At 37.9% G+C, this 23,633-nt stretch overlaps 1 protein-coding gene across 1 annotated transcript in view; it reads right to left on the bottom strand.

Moving 5' to 3' along the window:
• The window catches only part of NXPH1 (neurexophilin 1), a 60,823-nt gene extending 48,750 nt beyond the window's left edge, over window positions 1-12,073 (bottom strand). The window contains exons 1-2 of the mRNA XM_088018364.1: window positions 11,922-12,073; window positions 7,982-8,159 (exon numbers count right to left, since the gene is read on the bottom strand). Of these exons, the coding sequence (XP_087874490.1) occupies window positions 7,982-8,159; window positions 11,922-12,073 (330 nt within the window). The remainder of the gene's footprint in view (window positions 1-7,981; window positions 8,160-11,921) is intronic.
• Window positions 12,074-23,633: the final 11,560 nt, after the last annotated feature.

Below are 23,633 nucleotides of genomic sequence, written 5' to 3'. Positions count from 1 at the left end.
GACTAAGATTCTCTTAACCCACTTATTTGACATCAAGTTAATTATGCACATATTTGTACCTTTTAGGGGAAAAAGGTGACACAGGCCAATGATTCCGATTTCACAGTTGTAGAGAAATGAAATTTCATTTATGTGTGTTAAATCTGACCAACAGGCTTACTTCCAGAAAGAAAGAATTGTCAGAATGTGTCAGCAGAGAGGTACCTGTATCCATAATAAAGATGCTAGCAAATATTGAACATTTACGTGTGTCAGCACTCGACCAGATGAGATACAGATATCACCATATTTCTCCTCAAAAATTTCATCAAGGTTATTGTCTCTATTTCACAAAGGAGAAATGGAGGGTCAATGCAATTATTTCACTTGCCCAAGATCACTTTACTCCTAAGTAGCAATGCCAGTATTTAAACTCACTTCTCCCTGATTTGCATCCATGTATTTTGAGGGAAAGAAATGCCCAGGGACATAAATTTGACACAAAGAAGAACCATGTTTCTATAGCTAAAAAAATGAAGCTAAAATGTGTTTCAATACATCATTTTTCCCAACCAAATGTCTTCATGGTGACTTCTGACAAGTTAAAATCAAATGGATAAAATGAATAACACTAGATGTAAAAGTAATCTCCCTCAATATGAAAAGATTTGATGAAACTTGGATTCCCCATCTCCTCATTCTAGCACTCCTCTTCCTTGGAGTTCTTTCCCCTTGTTTTTCCCCTAGCTACATAAGTGCCCCCATTGGCACCTCTGCTGGCACCCTGGCCGCGCTCAATTCTCTAAAATCCACACCTAACCGTATGATCCCAACACACTACCACCCAGCCCTACCTCCTCATAGTTTATCTGTATGGTGTCCTCAGCACCTGAGCACTGATGGGTCACATACTATGAAATCTACCTGAAGAAGCACTAGTGTGAGGGATATTTTAGCATATAGTATAACTTTAAGTCAAAAAGGGGGGCTCTTTTTTGAGATGGAGAGACCTTTACTTAGCACTTCCCAAACCATATCATTTTGATAGTGATTTACTTTGTCTTCATGGAATACCTTGCCAAACAGTGCAACTTCTTGCCTGCTTTTTTTTTTTTAATTTTATTTATTTATCTGAGAGAGAGAGAGAGAGGCAGAGAGAGGCAGAGAGAGAGAGAATGAGCAGGGGAAGGAGCAGAGGCAGGAGGAGAAGCAGACTCTCCACTGAGCAGGGAGCCCGATGGGGGACTCGCTGGATCCTGGGACTCCGGGATCATGACCTGAGCGGAAGGCAGACACTTAACTGACTGAGCTACCCAGGTGCCCCCCCTTTTTTCTTTCAAACAAATTTTATAGGCAGCAAAATCAGAATAATATGTTTACCATAACTTGTAAGTCAGGATAAAGTGCAGCATTTTGGGCCATAAGTACAATAATGATGTGAATGACATAAGTAAGCTCAAGTTTATCATAAAATTAAGTTGCATGTGGTATTCCTGACACAGCAGCGTTCCCATAATTCTCTTCTCTTCTTTTATTTAACAAGATTAAAGGAAGGTAAATGAGAGAAATGAGTTTAAACACTAAAGGCAGGTAATGTCACTTGTCCTTTTGCCATTAGCACATTCATGGGGCTAACCGTCTTTGCTTTTCCTCTTACTTATCAGAGAAGGAATCCAATTCTCATATGAGCAATTGCATAAAGAAATTATACTTTTTCTATGTGCGTATGACCATCTCTTCTTCCAGATCTCTCCAATGGTCCTACGATACAGCCAGGCACTTTTCTGATATTATTTTCCCAAAGGTCATATCCAAGTGTAGCAAATACACCTGATATTTTCTACATTATTTGCATGTAATTTGCTTATGCCTAAACAGACTGTGATTTTGAAGAGCACAAATCCAATTTAAATTTTCCTGACCTACCACAGTGAATGATAACTGCGCTTTCTGAATTTTGACAGCAGCACAGAATTTTCATTAGATGTAAGTAGAAAACACCAAACACTTGAGGAATGAAACACATTCTAAATGCAAACTAGAAGCAGGAAGCTTGTAGGCATAAAATATCAGGCGTTTTCACTAAACTTAACATAATACCTAACAAGGAGCTTTAGAAGCATCTAAACAAATACTTAATTAAACAATGGCTCTTCTTGATTGAGTTGGGAGAGAGTAAAGGGTCCATTATTTATTTTAAGAAGCCAGGAATACCTCACTACTTCTAACATATCCTATTAAAAAACAACTCCTTTGGTTTAGGATTATATGAGCTGTTAAAAGCAAATAAGCTTGATAAAGGAAACCCACTGAGAGTTACCAGCTTATTAAACCTTTTTGTGAATGAGTTTAATGGAGCATTACCAAAGCACAGGATTTGAAGGAAACAGGCAAAAACTGCTTCTGAGAGAAAACCCAGGGCCACTGGCCAGAGAGGGAAGGGACAAGAGAGAAGGCTACGGAACCAGAAGTTAAAGTTCCCCCCTTCAGTCCTGCCCAGAACAAGCCCCAAATACACTTAATGCTGTTAGACATAGCAACGTAGTGAATTTCAGTCTTTTAAAACTCACATTCTAGATCACCTGCACTCCAAATCAAATCCACTTACTAGTTTTGTTGGAAGATATTTAAACAACATAGCAAATACATGCCATGGAAGATTCAAATGTCACTGAGGGGGTGAAATTAACAGATTTCAAAGAGGTAGGTAAAATGGTTCCAAAGGAATATAACAAACAGCATAGGAGACATTGGATATTGAAAGAAGTGATTTGGAATTTTCTTCTCACGGTGACAAAAGTAGGTTTTAAAATGTAATTAATGATCGGGTTTGGTTTGTTCTTTAAAGTGAAACTTCTTCAAACACCTGCAATCTCTTCGCACAGTCACAGATCTGTAAGTATGCTAGGTTGTTAGACAAAAACGAAGCTCTGAACACCCAGGGTCTCCAGTGCTTCTTACTAGGAGGCCTAGATTTTCTCTTGTATTGTGAGCAACAGTCTCTTTTTCCAACATACAAACCATCTTGGGACATACTGAAGGGATGAGATTAAGAATTAATAAAATCAGACTATAGCCTGAGAGAAAACAGTCAAGAAAGTAGAAAGACTGAACCTAACCTTTGGCACCCCAGTCTTACATATCAAAGGCCAAGTTTCAAAGCCAGGATACCAGTTAAATGTCTTCCTGAAAATAAGTCCAGGTATGAGGAAACATAGACACACTATCGTGGTGATCACAGCTAATGGCAAAGGTGTCCTGAAGGCAGAAATAAGAAATTAACAAGCCCAGAAATGGCCTGATCTGTAGGAAATTGCTTCCTGAAAAGCCAAACCCGTGAGCCTCACTAGAGGCACTTCACCATTACTAATCCAGCCCATGTTTTCAGCTCATTTCCCAGGGATCTCCTTGACATGTCGGGTACACCAAGCTAAATTATTCACTGTTCTCTAAATATGATCCAGTTCTTTCATCTCTCTGTGCTTGAAAGGCTGCTCCCCACCAAATTTCTACATCCAAACCTATCTGAACTTTAGGCTGTGACTCACATGCCATCTCTATAAATATGAATCACACCAGAAATAAGCTCTCTTAGCTGAATTCTTAGGATAATCATTATTTTCTACCACAGTGTTTCTTCTTTTCTAGAACACTGTACATTTCTCATTATCTCTATTAATATTTAAATTCCTTTGGAGTAGATTTTTCATACTAAGTATCACAGTGTCTTGCACACAATACATGTCAATAAATATTTGTTAAATGAATGAATAAATGAATGAATGACAAGTTCGGACAGTCTATAGGAAGAAAAGAGATCAAGGAGCTGGGAAAAAACAGCTTGTCGTTTTTTTCTAATTAAAAGAGCTTTAAGAATTTAGGGAATAAAAAGGCAAATCCAGAAATGATCTTGTTAGTTGTAGCCTCTTACTGGAAGAATATAAACTGTATTGATGCATTTTTTTTCTGCCAACCGCTATAATACTGCAGTCATCTGACCCATTTCTGTCTGAGAATCCTAAATTGCAATGACAAATATCATAGAATATTAGATCTGGGAAAACTTTGGACATGTAGCCCCGCTCCTTACTTCAGGGACACTGGGTTGGTAACTGACTGAGGAGTAGAGCCCAGATTCCTTGACTTGAAATCAAGAGCTCTTTTTGCTCTAAAAAGCTGCCTCATGGTAAATCCATCTTTTCTGATGTCTGAAAATATTCAACATCACATTCTAATGACTTGAACTGTAAAAAGGTTAACAGGGTGTGCATTCCTTCAAATGGCATATTTTGTGCTACATTTCTGAAGAGGCATCACTCATCCTTTATAAATGCTACAATGATTTCTTCTGACTACTGGTCAATGCTTCTATTTCTTCCTGCCCAGAGTCTAGTTGGTGGGTACTCATTTCCATTAAGCACTGGGGCATGAGATTATGTTTCAATTTTGTATCTGTGTGTTGATCCCACTGACGTTTATTTCAAATGAAAATTTGTTTCCAATGGCATAAGAGTATAAGGGTAGGAAAGGAAAGCCTTGCCTCTTATTTTTATGATCTCTATATAGACTAAAGACATTTGCTAAAGTGAAAGTAATCTCTTATAAGTATTCCAAAGTCTTATTAAACACTGAAATTTAAATATCAAATCACTTTGTTAGTACTGTAAAGAATTTCCAGAGGAATGTAACCCCAAATCCAGTTGCATATCAGAATCTTACAGGATTCTTTTTAAAAACACAGATTCTGGGGTGCCTGGATGGCTCAGTCAGTTAAAGGTCCAACTCTTGATTTTTGGCTCAGGTCTAGATCTCACGGTCCTAGGATCAAGCCCCACATCGGGCTCTGCACTGGACATAGAGTCTGCTTGGGAATCTCTCTCTCCCTTTCTCTCTGCCCCTCTCCCCACTCACGCTATCTCTCACTAAAATAAATAAATAAAATCTTATAAATAAATAAATAAATAAATAAATAAATAAATAAATAAATAACACAGATTCCTGATCTCAACTAAAACCGATAAAGTCAGAATGCATCTCCTAACCACCAACCTAGGAACCTGATTCCAAGGAACTTCTGATGCATAGTTAGGTTAGGGAATTGCTACTCCAAAGACCTGCACCCCTTATAGAAGTCTGAATTTTCTTCCCACCTGTGCATTTCCACTCAGATTTTGCTCTCATTGCACCGGCCACCTTGGCTGGGAGCTGCGCATTCTCACATTCCCACCCCAAGTATCCAAGTGGATTTAATATCCCTGTGTTTGGTTTAGGCCTTAGACTCCGACCTCTGCCTCTCCCCAGGATCCTGAGCAACCACACTCCATCCTCATTACCTGCTCTGCCCCTTGCCGCCCTTTCAATAAGGTAGGTTCAGCCAAGTCTACGGCTGAAGGTGATCATCACCATTACTCCAGGACTCATCCGAATGAGCCTTCTGCTGGCCTAATCACCCATCACTCCCACTCTCCCCCTCCTGCGTCTTCCCTCTGGCTCCTGATAACTATCTCCAGGATTCTTCCTGGTTTGGGATATCAACTTTCAGGTTTCTGGAAAAGGCACATAGCTTCTACCAGTCTCACTGCAATGAATGAAGCACATAGCTAGATGAGCTCCTCCAGCCTCCCAGTGTAGGAGATTGAGCAAAAGTGGGTGGGGTGGACAAAACGGAATGTCTCCAAGCCATCCAGGACCCAGCATGACACAGTACTGATGTTTCTTAAGGATTGCAACTTCCCTGAAGTAACAATCACAAACTTCTTAACCTAGTAAGATAATTAAGGTTGCATGTTTCCATAAATCTAAAATCCTTAGACATGACCGCTAATACGGAAGAAATGCCTCATCTCACGGAATTGCCCTTCACAAGCCACATCCCTCTCAGAAGTCCTGTGACCTTACTGTCTAGTCATGGAGACTCATGGTCTGCTGATCCAGTGGAGGTGAGGACAATGGCATTACCCAGCCTGAGGAGCTTTCCCCACTCTGAGTAGTTTATTAAATGTCATATTAAAGCATATGTCATACATATACATTATAACAAATATGAGGTCCCTTTGATCTTTGGGAAGCTAAAGTAATTCACATCACTGGTAAAGTTATCTCAAAATATCTCAAAATCATTTAATTTTCACAGAAAGAAATACAAATCCATTCTAGTTGAAATTTGGTATTTCTGGATCATATTATCACCTTGATCACAAAATATGTATTTATTCACAAAAGGTGGTATGATATGATAGAAAGAGTGCAAACCTAAAAGGACTGCCTTATTATTATTATTATTAATTATTACTCTGAAACTAAGTGACTTGGAAAGGCCACTTAATTCTCCCACAAATACCTATTTATCTAACAACCTAATATGTGATACAATAAGAAATATATGCTTTTTCTTCATCCCTGGTTCCTGGCAGAGAGTTCCTCATACCCTTAGGATTTCCTGAATGATAGAGGGGATAGGAGTCTTCTGTTATTCATAGCCCAAGTCCTTTCAACAATACCTGAGTCTGTATTATTGCGGTGACTTTTGGAGGATGAAGGCTGATTGCCAGAGAAACCAACCAAATGATTAGGGGGTTAGACCCTTCAGCACCTCCTAGACTCCCCAGGACAGGAGAGGGCCTGCCCATCATCAATGGCCAATGATTTAATCAATCACGTCTATGTAATGGAAATTCCACAAAAACCCTAAACAAAGGGATTCAGAAACCTACCAGGTTGATAAACACATGGAGGATTTCAGGAGAGAGCATGGAAGCTCTGCACCCCTTCCCTATACTTTGTCCTATGCTTCTCTTCCACTTGGCCATTCCTGAGTTGTATCCCTTTTCATAAACCAAAAATAGTAAGGATAGCACTTTCCCTAAGTTCTATGAGCCATTATAGCAAACTAACCAGGCTGAAGAGGGGATTATGGAAACTCTTGATTTACAGCTTGTTGATTAGAAGTATGGGTGACAACCTGGGGCTTGCCACAGGCATCTGACATGGGGCTCAGTCTTGTAGGACTGAACCCTTGGCCTGTGGAGCCTGTGCTAACTCCAGGTACTTTGTGTCAGAATTGCAATGTGTCAAAAACTCAGAGGTGTTGAGAGTAGAGAAAGAGGGTTTTGTTTTGTTTTGTTTTGTTTTGTTTGCTAATATAAAGGGATGGACAGGGAGAGCAAAATCTGTAAGACAAGCACTATACATTAGAGCCATCTCTGTTACTAACCAGCTGTGTGACTCTGAGCAACCCACTTTACCTCTCTGAACCCTAGTTTACTTACCTGTAAAACAAAGGATTGAACTAGATAGATACTCTCTTCAGGCAGTCCCAGTTGAAGTATTCATAAGGTTTTCTGATAGCTTCATATCACTGTGATCCTTTCCCAGCACGAACATTCCATTAATAGAAATTTCCCTCATGGATTATGTGGGAGCTGTTTTAGCACTTCTTTGCTTATAAAAGATGCTGATAGCAGGTATTTTCAAATGAAGCTACATCATTAAAAGTGGCAGCTCCAGGTGTTACATTCATATGAATAACTCTTACAATGATCTCTTGTATCATGTGAATCCCTTGCTTTGATTATTGCATGATAATTCTACAATTTCCTTAGTCACTACTAAGTCTCTTGACAAAGTACTTCACTTTTTGAAATGTACCTACACCATCTTCCTAATTCTATCAGGAACATATTTTTGTTTTTGTTTGGCTTTAAAATGCTTTCCTGTCATCAAATGAGTTTTACTTAAGCGTCTGTGTACACTACCTAGAATTTGCTCTTGAATTATTTGGAAAAATCATCTATAAGACGTGAAACTTGGTATGTGCAATGCAATTGGCAATCTTAGATTATACTGTTTGGAGGAACAAACTCCCTATTTCTGTAACTTTAGCTGTGGCTGACCACCTGATGTCACACAGCCCATGTATTTTCCACTCACGATGCTCTCTGCACATGACGTTCCCTCCATCTGAAAAAAACTCTCCCTCCCCCCGACTTCACCACCTACATACCCTTATCATGTTTAATACATCTCCAAATCCCCAGTACCTGTCATAGGACCTTCTGCGTGAAATGTTTGAACTGAATTTTGTACAATTACCAACATAGACAAACCCACAAGTGGTGCTGAATGAAAGATTTCTCACGCTAATGATTGTAACCACACCATGAATGATTACAACCCCATGTCTGAAAAAATAACAGATTTTCAAATAGCTGAATTAGCTTAAATCTTAATGAAGAGACTGTAACAAATAGAGCATGATTATGTCCACAAAAAAACAATCCTTCACCCAATTCTGAGGCATCTGATCAAATATATACTTACTTTAACCAAAGGACTTTCAACTTACACCAAAAATAATAAGAATTAATTTATGACAAATAAAAATTAAGGGAGAAAACTGAAAACAAGACTAAAGTCTAATAACAATTCTTCTGTGACTGAAGTATCTCTTACCTTACCTGATAATGGTTTCTCAATTAAGCACATTAAATTGATTAAGATAAAATTCTGGCCAATATATGATATATACAAAGATAAATAAAATGCAGGTTCTATTTCATAAAGATTTCTAGTACCTTGAAAATATATTTGTCGAGTCTATAAAGGTGAAAATTGTAGTGAAATACACCGAAATGTAAATATCTCTTAACGTGTTAGGGGACACTGCGATATCATGGTGAGTTGAGTAAAGGAAAGATAAATCTAGAAAAGGGAACCAAATTACAGCAGGAGAGGACAATAAGAAAGAAATAGATGTAATTCTAGAATCCCAGCAACTCTGCAGTGGGGCCACTCTAAATAAAGACAATGACAACAACAAAACAAGAAAATTATTTATTACAAGTAGTTCATGTGCAGACCACAAACCCAGAGGCAGCGGTGGCAGTACGCAGTTGCAAATGGCAGAGGCAGCAACCAGTGCAATGTGACCCACTACCCAGCAGGAGGCCCCGTGGAACCCGGGAGAGTCTGTGATTCAGCCAGAGCAGAGGGATGAGAGCAATAAGAGATGGCAATCCAGGGGCCATCCCTGTCCCTGAACATGAACAGAGCTGCCCACTGGTGCAAGCAGCTCCAGTGCAGACTTCAGTAAGCAACAGTGGGGGGCAGTTCTGATGCAACTGGAGAAAAACCACAATGAAAAGCAGAGACCGCTTATGAGAAACTCCCAGACTCCCAGAGATATTCTGGAACCTGGGAAGGTATCTCAGAGAAGCAAAAAAGCAAAATCGAAGGTCCTAAGCAGAATACAGGAAAAGGAAATGTTTCTCTACTCAGGGGGAGGGATGTGAACTCAGACTTTGGCAATTAGACCAAGCAACCAGTGGTGGGTTTCAGTGAGCCTTCGGTGTAACTGCCAGCATAACTTTCGCATGCATCCACAACCTGGTGAGCCCTGTGTTTCCTTGGGCTACTAGACAACAATACCAGCAATCTACGAAACTTAGGAAATCACCTCTGTAGAGAGTGTTTGAAATAAGGATAAATCCTGTTCAACAGAGGATCTCAGAAATTTCCTCCAATTCCACTTACTCTCCTACAATATTATTCTTCATTTTTCATTAGAGCCATATAAAATCGAGATGCTTGTATTTTCTGATGCTAAGGATTATTTTTTATAACCTAATATAAACTATAACTGTTCTGCACTAATTCTTTGGGCAACTGATTGGTACTATAATCACACTGATGACATAATAAACTGGACTGAGAGTTCATTTTACTGATTCATTTTATAAGTTTCAAATAAACCTTAATTAATATATTGCCTGGAAAAATGCATGGTTTTATTATCAATACAAATTATCTTGTTTTCATAGCTAAATTTATCTTTGATTTTCTTGTTCTAAATTAAATATATTTGAGCACTTCAGTGTGAGGTCTTGTTTCTCTGGAAACCAAGAATAGGGAGATAGGTTTATCTCTTCCTTTTTCCATTTCACAATTATGGGATGGGCTCCATATGGCCTGAAGCTTTTGTCAGACTTCACATTCTAATACCTTGATCATCTGGTTCTGTGCTATCATAGTTCTTCTTTTCCTCTCTGGGGAACTTCAAGTCTGTTGCTGGCATCTGTCCCCTGCTTTTCCCTGCAAATGTCTTAGCAAATAATTCATCTAATATCTACTGTTCCTATGAACAAACTAGCACTTTCTCTTTGGTCTGCCATTTCTTAAATGTACTTCTAAATGTCTTTTCATATCTTATCTTAAAAAGCTATGCAGTTTCCATATTAACACTCCAATAACCTCCTATTAAATGGAATCCAACTAAGACATTTACTTTCTCAAGAATCAAAAATTCTGACAAATATAATAACTTTAGAAAATTTTTAGTTTTGGTTTTGTTCCCTAATCCTGCCATCATCAATGTGGTTAAATGTAGCCTATGGAGTTTTTTCAAAAAAATCGACCCTTCCTAATTGTTCTCTTAGTTTCATTAAGTCTCAACACCAGATTAGGAAAAATAAAGTACATCTATAAATTTAGTGCTCTCCTGTTGTCAAGACAACTCTGATCTATCAGGGCACTGCAGATGAATACCACATTCAAACTGTAACACTTTTGGAGACTACAAGTTAAATGAGGCTCTTGAAATAAACAAAATATAAACATCCAATATTTGCTCAAAACCATACATTTACACCAGGGTTAGCTTTTCTGCAGTGATCCTTACACTTAAGAATAATAAGTAAACATTTTTGGTTCAGAGCCTTTTTTCCCCATAATCACTTTGGTTGGCTTTTTTCCAGTTTTTGGTAAATAATGAGATTTGAAACAACAGAGTATAAAACTACACGTTTGCTTCTGGCCTTTAAGTCCCATGTCATAAAGTATTAGATTTATTGAAATTGATACTCTTGTACCCAGCTAAGCAACTAACCGGTATGTCAGAAGCACTGGGAACCATATAGATACAGCCAAGCTCTATATAGATAAATACGCAACTCCTTGAAACCTTGAGTCACCAGCCATCAATTATTTTTTAGTAATGTAAATGAATATATTCAGAATTTCCTCTATATATCATGCATTTCCCTGTATAATATTTTAAAGATGACTATTGTATTCCAGTAATATACAGACAAAAAGACCTTTTTGTCCAAAAGGTCTTTTCCAACATTTTTTTTTTCCTAGCTAGAATAAAAATCACAAGTGTGTAGGTGAAGACTGATTTGGGGCTCTCAGGTGGATCACTCTGCAAATGACTTCAGTTCACTGCTACATATTTTAGCTCACACACTCCAACTAAAGTACAGAGGTCCAGAACTCTGTCTTTTGTTCTGATGGAATATTTTCAACAAAACTCAAACAATATTTTAAGCTAGTTCTTTTGTGCTTTAACACAGTAGAAGCTTAGGATAACATGCATTTTAAGAGAGTCATAATCCTTTTTGGTTATTCAATCTATAACACTCTTTCTCAAGGCCGTATGCAAAGTATAGAAGAACTGCTTTGAAACGTTAATACCCAATAAAACTTTACACATTTTTTTAACTAGCACAAATATTAGTTAAAAATCTGTGTCAGTGCAACACTGACCACAACAGTTAAATTGTTAAATTGATTAGAAAAATATCTAAGACTGTGCCTGCAATTGTAAGGCCCAGCCCTGGAGGTTGATTAGTTTACACAGCCAAGCAGCACAGAAATCTTTTGTTAATTAGAAGTAGATGGAGCCAAGAGTGGGAGGCAATGAGTGACAAAAAAGAGATTAGATGGAAATGTGTGTCCTTGATTAGAGTTGAACTGACTAATTTACTGGAAGCCATTTAAACCTTATTAATGACCTTTAAGATATAGGAAAGAGACCCATCCATGGTTGTCTACATAAGTCCTTCATATTTTTGTATTCAATCCCCTTTTTAGGGAATGTACCTCCCCCTCCCCCTCCTTTAGCTGGATAACTTCAGAAGGCTCCATAGATGACCCATCACCCTCACATGCCCACGTGCTCCCCTAGCATCTCGTCCTCATCACGCTGTACTGAAGTCATTCGTTGGTTCTGCAGTGACCAGTGAGCAATGTGGAAGCAGAGGCTGTATTCTCTATCTACAATCCCAATGGCTGGCTCAGTTGCTGACACACTGTACATGTTCAACATCTGATTGCCGAATGAATGAATGAATGAATGAATCTTCAACTTTAGGAAGGGAGCAAGAATTGCAAGGAAGTTTTAATCAGGAAAAGGGAGACAGCACATTATCTACTGATTCTCGTCCCTAACTAGAAGGGGCCTAGTAGGACCCAAAGTTTTTCAATACATGTTGTATGTCAGGCCATTGCCTGTCATCTAGGCTTTTTGAAGGAAGTATTCTCAGTGCCATTTTAGAGATGAAGAAAACTTACCAAGAGAGTTAAGTAACTTCCCCAATGTTACAGTAACCAAATGGAAGATCTGGAATTTGCATCTAGGTCTCCCTGACTCCGGAGTTCCTATTTCCTCCGCTATGCCCAAGACCAGGAAGATTTAGCCTACCTTTGCTTTGCTCTATTTTAGGACTTACCCAAGCAGACCATGTCCAAAAAACGCTGTCAGCAATGGTAGGAAAAAAGTCAGGGCTGCTCTGTCACTAAGTTGGCTTAGAAAAATCACATATTTCATCTGGAGCTGAAAATACTGGTAGGGGCTTGGCTATGAGATACCCCTTGAAACACTGGCATCAGTTTCTAGGTCAGTTGTTCCTGATGAGCACTGGCCCATACCTCATCAGAGTTGACGCCTGGAATCTCATTAGTTGCATCCCTTCTGTGATAGGCCTCCAGAGAGCATGATTTACTCTTTGGTGCATGCTGCTGGCTGTCAGCATGATTCACCCAAAATTGACAAGAACCTGCTTCATTAACGCAGCTACAATCCCACCTCCCTGTCACTATGGTCACATTTTACCAGTTTGTCTACTGATCAGTTTCTTATGTGCTTCTCATCTCTGGCCTTCTGCTTTTTTGAAAGCCCAGGGCCCCGAATTCCTTTAGAGTGAGTTTACTGCTCTTTCTGCTCCCAAAGCTTTGCTTGTCAAGCCTCAGACCTTCAGTGGCTCTTCATCCGAACATACCCTTGTTTCTTAATAGAGATTGATTTACAAGAATGGACTTTATTTTTAAATATGATACATTTTCTGAACATACCAAAATATAGAAAAGGTCCACAGGGTGGCATAACAGCAATCCTCTCAGGAAATGAATATAAATTCAGAGAGACAAAGTGACACAATGAAGAATCAAGAAATTCCCCCACGCACTCAGTGTGTGTCTTAGGCAAGTCACAAAATCTTTCTACTCTCCAGTTTTCCCATTTGTACAATAGAAATATTAGTATCTGCCTTGCAGATTTGCAGAAAGGATTGAATTGAGCGTGTGTGTGTGTGTGTGTGTGTGTGTGTGTGTGTATGGTGTGTGTACCAGGGACTTAGAGTTACATCTTACAACAAAATAGAAGTGTGATTCTTGTTTTCACAATAGATTTATACCTCCTTGAAAAAAATCATTTTTTTAAATTTAGGCACAACCCAATACTGATAGATTCTTACTCTGCCATATGGAGTAGCTCTCCCAACTACAGCTCTCTATAACGTCTTTGTCAATGAATAAATAAAGTACTGATAATATTAATCTCCTTATTTTAGGCTCAATTAGTGGCCTTTTCTAATCTTTGAAGATATTCAGTGTTTAATCAACGTTAGCTATAAAACAATTCTGGGAAGGTTACCAAACATAATCATTTTCAAGTAGCACTATCATCCTATAGCTACTACTACTAATAACAATAACAATAGCACCTAATAAATATAAAAAACTTATTTTTTGTCAAGCACTGCTATAATCCCTTTACATGTATTAACTCAGTTAATTATCATGCATGCACACAAACTATATTGCATGGAACGATTATAATCTCAAATTTATACATGAGAGCATGAAGTACAAAGCAGTTAGGTAGCCTGCTTACAGTAATATAGCTACCAACTGAGGAACCTGGAATACAAAGCCTGACACTCAGCTCCAGGACTCATGGTCCTAACCACATGCTACACAGCTTCCCTAACGTGGAACGTGGAAAACACCACAGGCAAAACTGATACTTGGCTTTTACAAAACAAAACAAAACAAAACAAAAAAAACATACAACTTCAACCTACACTTGCATTTTTAAGAATATGTCCAAAAGATTTTTCTCCATGGAGGACTCCAATTCAGGAAGATTTATTGATTACCAGAAGGCATCAAATTATATTTGAGAACTTAATGCTATTGTATTTATTTGTTTTAAAATATATATCTCAATTGAAACTATGTTAATAATGCTTGTTTTTTTATTTTTAGCTATCTCTTTCAAATATCTTTTGCTTTTATTTACCATATATTTATTTTTCGATAGCCATTTTGTATCCCTTTTATCAGGCTTAAAATAATTATGTTCAAATTGGCAGTAATATTCTGACACAACATATGAAAATAGAACAATAATGCCTAATAATTATTGAGCATTCATTCCGTGTCAGCAACTATTCTGAGGTGTTTTCCAGATACCACCTCATGTTCGTATCAACTTTGAGAGGTGAAAGTTATTCCAGGGTTTTCACAGGAGGAATTGGAACTTGACAAAGGCAAGCCCTATGCTCTGTGGCAAAGCAAGACACAAACCCAAGAAAGTCTGATACCACCCAATCCCTGCACTTTTCACTCTGCCACATGCCTCTTCCCTTAACAGTATACAAGGGAAAGAACCGGTGGTGGGGCTCGGAAAAGTAACACGGAAAGAGATAGCAGAGAGGACCATGGGACATGAAAGGAACAAAATCCTCAGTGTTGGAAAGAGAAAAAAGACCCCTCTTGTAACCCACAGCAGTTAGCACGTAATGGTGGTGTCATGTCTTCACACATAAAGTTGATGACTTAGGTCACCTTTATGAAACAATGTTTCTTCCCCGACTTTGGTCTTCACTTTTTATTTCTTTAAAATACAAACCTCTTTTACTAATTGCCTCAACCATCACAACAGCTGAGCTGTACAGAGATTAGAAAGCAATTGGACAAGACAATTTTGAATTTCTCTTTCAAGTTCTTTTCTAAAGAGACAACAGAATGTTTACACTTATTATTTCTTTTATCCTTAAACACCCTCTTCAGAAATGGTGAAAGAATTAAGATTTACGCAGTAAGTTTATGACAGAGCAAGTACCAGACCTATTTTCCTGAACAGGAGTGCTTTCCTGAAACAAATTTATCTAAGACATTAGAACTATTCAAAATGAGACCCAGAATGACCTAGAATGACATCACAGAATCGTTCCTTCACTGCAGAGAAGAGATTCATTAAGAACTCCAGGAATATAAATAGCTATTCTGTTTTTAAAGGCCTTAATTGGAGGTAATTATACGACCTTCCACAGTCCCACATTCCAATGCTCTAAAATATTTTCTCCCTGAAACTGAGGGAAAGCATCGGTATTTTCATTCTTTCTGGCAAATATATGAGAGAGAGTCCCTGAAGCCAAACTTTATATTGGCAATCAGAAAAGTGCTTTCAGAATACTCAGGCACATATCTGTCCAAGAAAGCTTCAATGGCTGAAGACAGCTGGGTGCTTAATATGATAAAATCCTTAGTCAAACATATGGTCTTCTCCACATGAAAGTACTTTCCTATAATAGCTCTCCCAGTTTTTTCTCTTTTTCACATAGAAATCACACTGTTTATTTAAGTAACACAACACACGTAAATAGTAGGTGCTATTTATTTAACATTTGCCAGAAATATTTTTTGCTATTATAATGAGGGATCTAAAACATGTACATCCTTTATTAGAGCTGAATGACACATACCTGGAGTGCCTGAAATGACTTTGTCCATGGACCATGGTAGGCTGATGTTTTAGGGATTTCTTGTTAAAGAGCATGATGATGATTCAGGGAGATGGACATACCACAGGCAGGTCAGACCATGCCAGAGGTACCATCAGTTTGGGCACACCTACCACACTATATATTGATCTCAAGGAGCGGAAAGCAATCCCAGGAGGGGTGCACATAGTAAATGACCTTATAGGTCAGAAATCCCTGGAGAAACAGGAACAAAGGCTCCCCTGTCTCCATCTTCCTATGTTGAAAAAGAAACCTCTTCTATGATACAGGTATTTCAAGTATCAAAAAGTTGTTCAAATGCTTTAATATTGTGATATATTACATATCAGGCCCTGTTTTGTCACTGACTTTCATTTATAAGACTACTTTATTTATTTTTAATTGAGGACATCAGGCAGCCTAAAGGTGAAGTGAACAGAAGTAATGTTCAATTGAAACCATGAAGGATGAATTCCAGTGGGAAGGGAAGGAGGAAAAAGAAAGGGCACAGATACCTGGTAGAAAAGATGAATGAGCTTACGTGAGAAGCTTTGCACTGGCCAATTCAACAAAAGAAATCTGGAAGTCACATTAAGTCCTGAACTTGGATTAGTGAAGTTCAATCTTATATGAGCTTAGATAAGTCCAATTTGGTTTTAAACATTGGTTTTAGGGTAGAAATTTTTAGCAAGAAAAGAGGTGATAGAACTTGTGAGAGATTTCAAGACTGAAAATGTAGATGTAAGAAAAGTGAATTTTCCAGAGAAGGGCCTATTGAAATAAGAAAGCCAAGGACACTGCCTTGAGGACCACCTACGTTTAGGGACAGCAAGAGGAATGAAAAGTCAGAGTGAAAGAAAGATCAAAGGCAGAAGGAAGTTCATCTCAGAAGATGGAGCAGCCATTCCAAATGCCAGATGTCACTGCTAACTCTGAAGAAAGCAGTTCCAGTACTTGTTTATAACGAAAAACATTCTAAATTCCTAACAACCAAAGACTGAGTCCTGAAGCTACAGCACACACAAAGTACTAAACAACCATTTAAAATCACATTTTCAAATAATAAATGAGCTGAGAAAGTTCCATGCTATAGAGACATGCAAAAAGTATAATATCTATTAATACTGAGACAATTTCACAACAGTATATATATTTTTCTCTATATATCATAGTGTACATGCATATATGAATATATGCTTGCATATATTACATATATCTATAAACACCCTTACATTCGTAGGCATATATACATAACTACAGATAAAAACTAAAAAAATTATTGTTAACATGTTAAGATGAAATGTTATCAAATATTAGCTGTGAGTATATCCATCTCTGGAGAATGATTAAAGGGGTTGTTGTCTTTTTTCTTTTTTATATCTTTCCAAGTTTCTAATGAATAGATATCATGTTAAAAAACAGAAAGAATACAGTAAATGCCCATCAAGGCAAGGGAGAAGCAATTTCAAATGAACAGTGGGATATAACCAATTGCAAGAGCTTAGGGAGTGAGCAGTTAAGGTGTATGTGAAGTAAATGTATTCTTTTCACAAGTTTAGCAATGGAAGGTGGAAGGAAAGAGGGCAGGTGTCCCAGGGGGCACCAGGAAAGAAGGTTTTCTTGGTCCTGACAGTGTTAGAGGAGACAGCGGAGAGGAAGAGAAAAGAGAGAATTCCTTGAGGGAGGAGATGGAATGAGATTGGCCTTGTCTTCCTCCAGCAGACAAAAAGAAGAGAAACAGTGAAAATACTGAGAACTGAGATAAAGAGAATGTGTTAGGGCTGGAAGGAAGACATCACACAGGGTGTCCCAAATTCAGTAAAAAAGATAGTGGGATCTTCTTTTAAAAGGAAATCAGGATCAGGATGAGGGGTTAATAGACCCAGGTACAGAAACACAATCAGAAATAAAAAGGAGGGGTGCCTGGGTGGCTCAGTCATTAAGCATCTGCCTTCAGCTCAGGTCATGATCCCAGGGTCCTGGGATCGAGCCCCGCATCGGGCTCCCTGCTCCGCGGGAAGCCTGCTTCTCCCTCTCCTACTCCCCCTGCTTGTGTTCCCTCTCTCGCTGTGTCTCTCTCTGTCAAATAAATAAAATCTTTAAAAAAAAACTTTAAAAAAATGAGAGGACTACTCCTTTTTAAGAGAGGGAAGTTATCTCCAAGAATCAAGACCATCAGACATTGGAAATCTGATGGTTTCTGTGTACCACAGGATTAGACTTCCTTCAGCTCAGTTAGGTTTAAGAAAGCTAACTGTGGCTCCCCTGGCTGATGAGTCCAGTAATTAATGCACTTTTTAAGAATTTCCATAAATTAGAATATTAGATTAATATAAATTTTGAGGAGTACTTTGTCAGTTGAGGAACGTGGAACAAATTTAAAACAGGTCTTTTTTTTTTTTTTTAGTTTCACTGTATACTCTTTTTTTTATTTTTTATTGTTATGTTAATCACCATATATTACATCATTAGTTTTTGATGCAGTGTTCCATGATTCATTGTTTGTTCATAACACCTAGTGCTCCATGCAGAACGTGCCCTCCTCAATACCCATCACCAGGCTAACCCATCCCCCTACCCCCCTCCCCTCTAGAACCCTCAGTTTGTTTTTCAGAGTCCATCATCTCTCATGGTTCGACTCCCCCTCTGACATACTCCCCTTTTCTTCCTCTCCTGTTAAAACAGGTCTTTTAATGGCTAAAATCAACAACACAAGAAGTATTGGCAAGGATGCAGAGAAAAAGGAACACTCGTACACTCTTGGTGGGAAAGCAAACAGGTGTAGTCACTGTGGAAAATGGTATGAAGGTTCCTCAAAAAGTTAAAAATAGAACTACCTAATGATCCATACGTGGTGCCTGAGTGGCTCAGTCGGTTGAGTGTCTGACTCTTGGTTTCAGCTCAGGTCATGATCGCATGAGTCCTGGGATCAAGCCCTGCCTGGGGCTCCCCACTCAGCAGGGAGTCAGCTTGAAGACTCTCTCCTTCTGCCCCTCCACCCCACTCGTCCTCCTCTCTTTCTCTTTCTCTCTCTCTCTCTCTCACTCAAATAAATAAATTAATTAAAAAAAAAAAAACAACTGTCTTATGATCCAGCAGTCACACTACTGGGTATTTACCCAAAGAATACAAGAACACTAATTCAAAGGGATACATGTACACCTATGTTTATAGCAGCATTATTTACAAGAGCCAAATTATGGAAGCTGCCCAAGTGTCCATCAGTTAATGGATGGATAAAGAAGATGTGGTATGTATATACAATGGAATATTATTCATCCATAAAAAAGAATGAAATCTTGCCATTTGCAATGGCATGGATGGAGCTAGAGAGTATTATGCTAAGTGAAATAAGTCAGTCAGAGAAATACAAATACCATATGATTTCACTCATATGTGGTATTTAAGGGGAAAAAAGCAAAGGGAAAAAAATAAGAGAGACAAATCAAGAAACAGACTTTTAATTATAGAGAACAAACTGATGGTTACCATAGGGGAGGGAGGTGATGGGTTAAATAGGGGATGGGGGTTAAGGAGTTAACTTGTAAAGAGCACCACCTGTTGATGTATGGAGTGTTGAATCACTATATTGTACACCTGAAACTAATATTACACTGTATGTTAACTAACTGGAATTAAAACAAAAATGTAAAACAAAACAAACAAAACATGTCTTTTAGCCCAAAAATTGTATGGTCTGAATCAGAAGCAGACGTTTGCTATTATTTGTATGCAATAACATATGATCAGCCAATTGTAGATTAAAAAGTCATGGCTTTTTGAGCAGGAAGGAACCTTGGAATTCATCTACATTGGGGCCAGATAAGTAACAATTGTGTGATTCAAACAGATTATTAAAATTAGAGAGAGTGACAGGACCCCTCGTAATTTCCTTAAATTCCAAATGTTAACTGTGTGTTCCTCCTAAAGGATTTAAAAAGGAAAATTGTGTACATCATCTGCCAAAAGGAAGAGAAGTAAGAATCAGCCAGAAGACACCATGGGGAACCCTGATCTCTACCAATCCCCTCATTTTTACAAGTTAAGTACATTTGATACTCATGTATATTAAGTAACTCCTTGTATATTAAATGACTCCTAGGTCCCAATTTTCTAGCCCAGAGCTCTCTGTGGGACTGCACTTTGATGCCCTCTGATCTTGTCAATTCTTTGTAGGCAGCCATTTTACCGTCCAATGCACTGAAATATTGCACCCATAGCAGATCAGAGTATTGCACCCATTCCTTCCATTCTTTAGTACTTACTGTGTTATAACCACCAAACATCTTGACAGAGATAAAAACAGATAACATGAATCTTATTTAAAAATGCCTTCCCTTGTCAAAAAATGTACAACCTGGATGGAGTTCCTCAAAAAGTTAAAAATAAAACTACCATATGATCCAGCAATCCCACTACTGGACATACATCCAAAAGAAATGAAATTTGGATCTTAAAGAGACATCAGCACCCCCATGTTCATTGTAGCATGGTTCTTAATTGCCAGGATATAAGAACAACCTAAGTGTCCATCAACCAATGAATGGACAAAAAAAAGTGATATAAACATACAATGGAATACTATTCAGCCATAAAAAATCCTGCCATTTGTGACAACATGGATGAAACTTGAAGGCACTATGCCAAATGAAATAAGCCAGAGGGAGAAAGACAAATGCTATATGATCTCACTTATATGTGGAATCTACAAAAGTCAAATTCACAGAACTGAAGAGTAGAATAGTGGTGACCAGGGGCTGGGGAATGGGGAAAATGGGGAGATATTGGTCAAAGTGTACAAATTCCAGTTGTAAGATGAATAAGTTCTATACAGCATGGTGGTTATATTTAATAATATTGTATTTTATACTTGATATGCATTAAGAGAGTAGATCTTAAGTCTTCTCATCACATCAAAAAATAAATAAATAACTATGTGAGGTGGTGGATGTGTTAATTAGTTTGATTATGATAATCATTTCACAATGTATAATGTATGTCATGTCAACACCTTAAATATATACAATTTTTATTTAACAATTATACTCCAATAAAGCTGGAAAGTAATTCATAACCTTTTTTGTTGCATCTTCCAGATATTTAATAATTACATATATTTATGAATATTAGGTAACAGCATTGGCAGTCGCACACACATCACAAATTGTGGCTTGAGGATAATACTGCAATACTGAATAGATTTAAAACATTAGCTGTGATTTAATGGGAAAAGTATTGAACCTGAAGTCAGATAGCCCTGGTTTAAGCCCTTACTCTGACACTTATTTACTTTCTGTCTGACATTAAGCAAGTAACTTCATTTCCCAATTTTGTTTTCATTTGCAAAAGGGAAATGCAGTAACACTGACCTATCATTCAGAGTTGATGAAGAAGTAAAAAGCTTTCCTTCACAAACTTTACAAATACATCTACACATAGGTAAAATTTTTAATTTTGCACAATTTCCATTTAAGAAATAAAATCATAATTACATTTGAAGTTGTCATAGTGGACTTTCTCATTTTGTATAAATAAGCACTCTTGAATAAGTTTTAGTAACCTAAGTGAAACCTATCTCCAAGGTTGAGGGAAACTGTTCTGTTACGGACTGAATTAAATGACAAGCAACTGCCTACCTTTCTTACTTATGGGAATCACAAGGCATTAACATCATTTAGTGCCAGTAACAAGTTTATACAGCAGTGTTGAGTCAAATATGGAAAACAGATATGGACTGCATCTCCTCTTGATAAAAATATATCCATATATATATCCATATATATATATACACACATACATAAAATATGCAATATCTCAAAAATATGCAATAATCATTGAAACTGGAAATATGAGCCAAAGCATAAGGCACTTGTAAAGTCATTTTCAAGCCCCTGAGCAAGTGTTTGGTTGGAAGCTACCTAAAAGTCCTTATATTTTTATTTACTTAATATATGTTATTTAATTTACAACCTTATTATTTTTTTATTTATTTTTTATTTTTTTTAAAGATTTTATTTATTTATTTGAGAGAGAGAGAATGAGAGATAGAGAGCACAAGAGGGAAGAGGGTCAGAGGGAGAAGCAGACTCCCTGCCAAGCAGGGAGCCCGATGTGGGACTCGATCCCGGGACTCCAGGATCATGACCTGAGCCGAAGGCAGTCGCTTAACCAACTGAGCCACCCAGGCGCCCTACAACCTTATTATTTTTTTAAAGATTTTATTTATTTATTTGACACACAGAGAGAGAGAGTGCATGAGCAGGGAGGGGGCAGAGGCAGAGGGAGAAGCAGGCTCTCTGCTGAGCAGGGAGCCCGATGTGGGGCTCGATCCCAGGACCCTGGGACCATGACCTGTGCTGAAGGCAGACGCTTAACGACTGAGCCACCCAGGCGCCCCTACAACCTTATTTTTTTAAGATTTATTTATTTACTTGAAAGAGAGAGAGAGAGAGCACATGTGAGCGAGCAGGGGGAGGGGCAGAGGGAGAGAGAGAATCTTGAAGCCGACTCCATGCTGAGCACAGAGGCCAACATGGGGCTCAATCCCAGAACCATGATACCATGACCTGAGCCGAAAACAGTCAGCCACCCAACCAATTGCACCACCCAGGCACCCCTCATTTACAACTTTAAATTGTTTATTATTTTTTACTTGGAATGTTTCAAATACCTGTAACTTTTGCTCAGTTTCAGGATGCATAATTCCATGTGTCAGTCATACTTGGTAGCTCATTATTTGGAAACATGTGCAATGGATTGTTTTAATATTATCAAGGACCTGGGGTTTCTCATCATTTAGGAAATTTAAAACATTTAGCAGTATCTTTACACCTGAATAATTTTTATATCCATTTGGTTGTTTCTTGTGGTTACTACATATTTTAGGTACAACTGAACCAAGTCATTATTCCATTTACATTGTGTTTTCTCTTTGTTTTACAGTGCCTTTTTAATGTCTCCCCTCTTTGTTAATGATTGCTCTAGGCAGTTGTTAGATCCGACTAGATTGAGTTCCTTTGATAAATCTGGACTTGATGAGCCAAATTGTTATTTAAGAATCAGTAGATGCAGGAGATGATTACTTTGATATTACTCAGGATGAAAAAAAATGTCTTTTTATACCTCATCCTCAGCCCCAGCTGCTCTCCTTCGCTATCATTTTGTGTGCTGTAACTTAAAGACAACGAAGTTTCAAATTTATATAGTGAGGGTAAAACAAGTGATGGAATGTTCTGAGGTTACAGAATGAAGACACCTCAATATTTCTAGTTATTCTTGCTTTGACTACTTATTATTCAGACATGATTTAAAGAGGAAGCAATCACTCCGCTGTCCTTTCCTATGCCACTGAGCAGCTTCTTAATCAAAAGAGATTACCTGAGGAAAAAGATCATTCCATCTAAGGCTATGGTATATATAATGGTGTGAGCCACTTTTTTTTTAATAAGGGAATGATATATAAATGATGTTCTCTGATTTTCATGTAATTGGAATTTCTCTTCATTTGTAAAATTAACCATTTTTAAGCTGGAAATTTTTGACATCAGGAGACAAACAGGAAAGCTAAAAATCAAATGTTTAACCTTCAAAACTAACCTAAAATTGGTTCCTACACTACATTAAAAAGGTGTTTGCCTACTTCCAAACCTATTATTGGAAGGATTATGAATCTTTTCCTTGTCTAGTACTGCTGGTTCACTGAAAAATAAATATTTTACAATTATTTTTGTGCCAAAGAAGGCTTCAATTGTTATTATTGAAAAGGATTTCTGTTCCAGTGAGTGGCTTCACTGCTGTCCAATTCATTTTACA

This window comes from Eumetopias jubatus, unplaced genomic scaffold (assembly GCF_037043125.1).
Source record: "Eumetopias jubatus isolate StellerSeaLion01/CBP00866 unplaced genomic scaffold, mEumJub1_p1.0 scaffold_14, whole genome shotgun sequence".
Classification (NCBI taxonomy): domain Eukaryota; kingdom Metazoa; phylum Chordata; class Mammalia; order Carnivora; family Otariidae; genus Eumetopias; species Eumetopias jubatus.
This window is presented reverse-complemented; position numbering and strand designations above follow the sequence as displayed.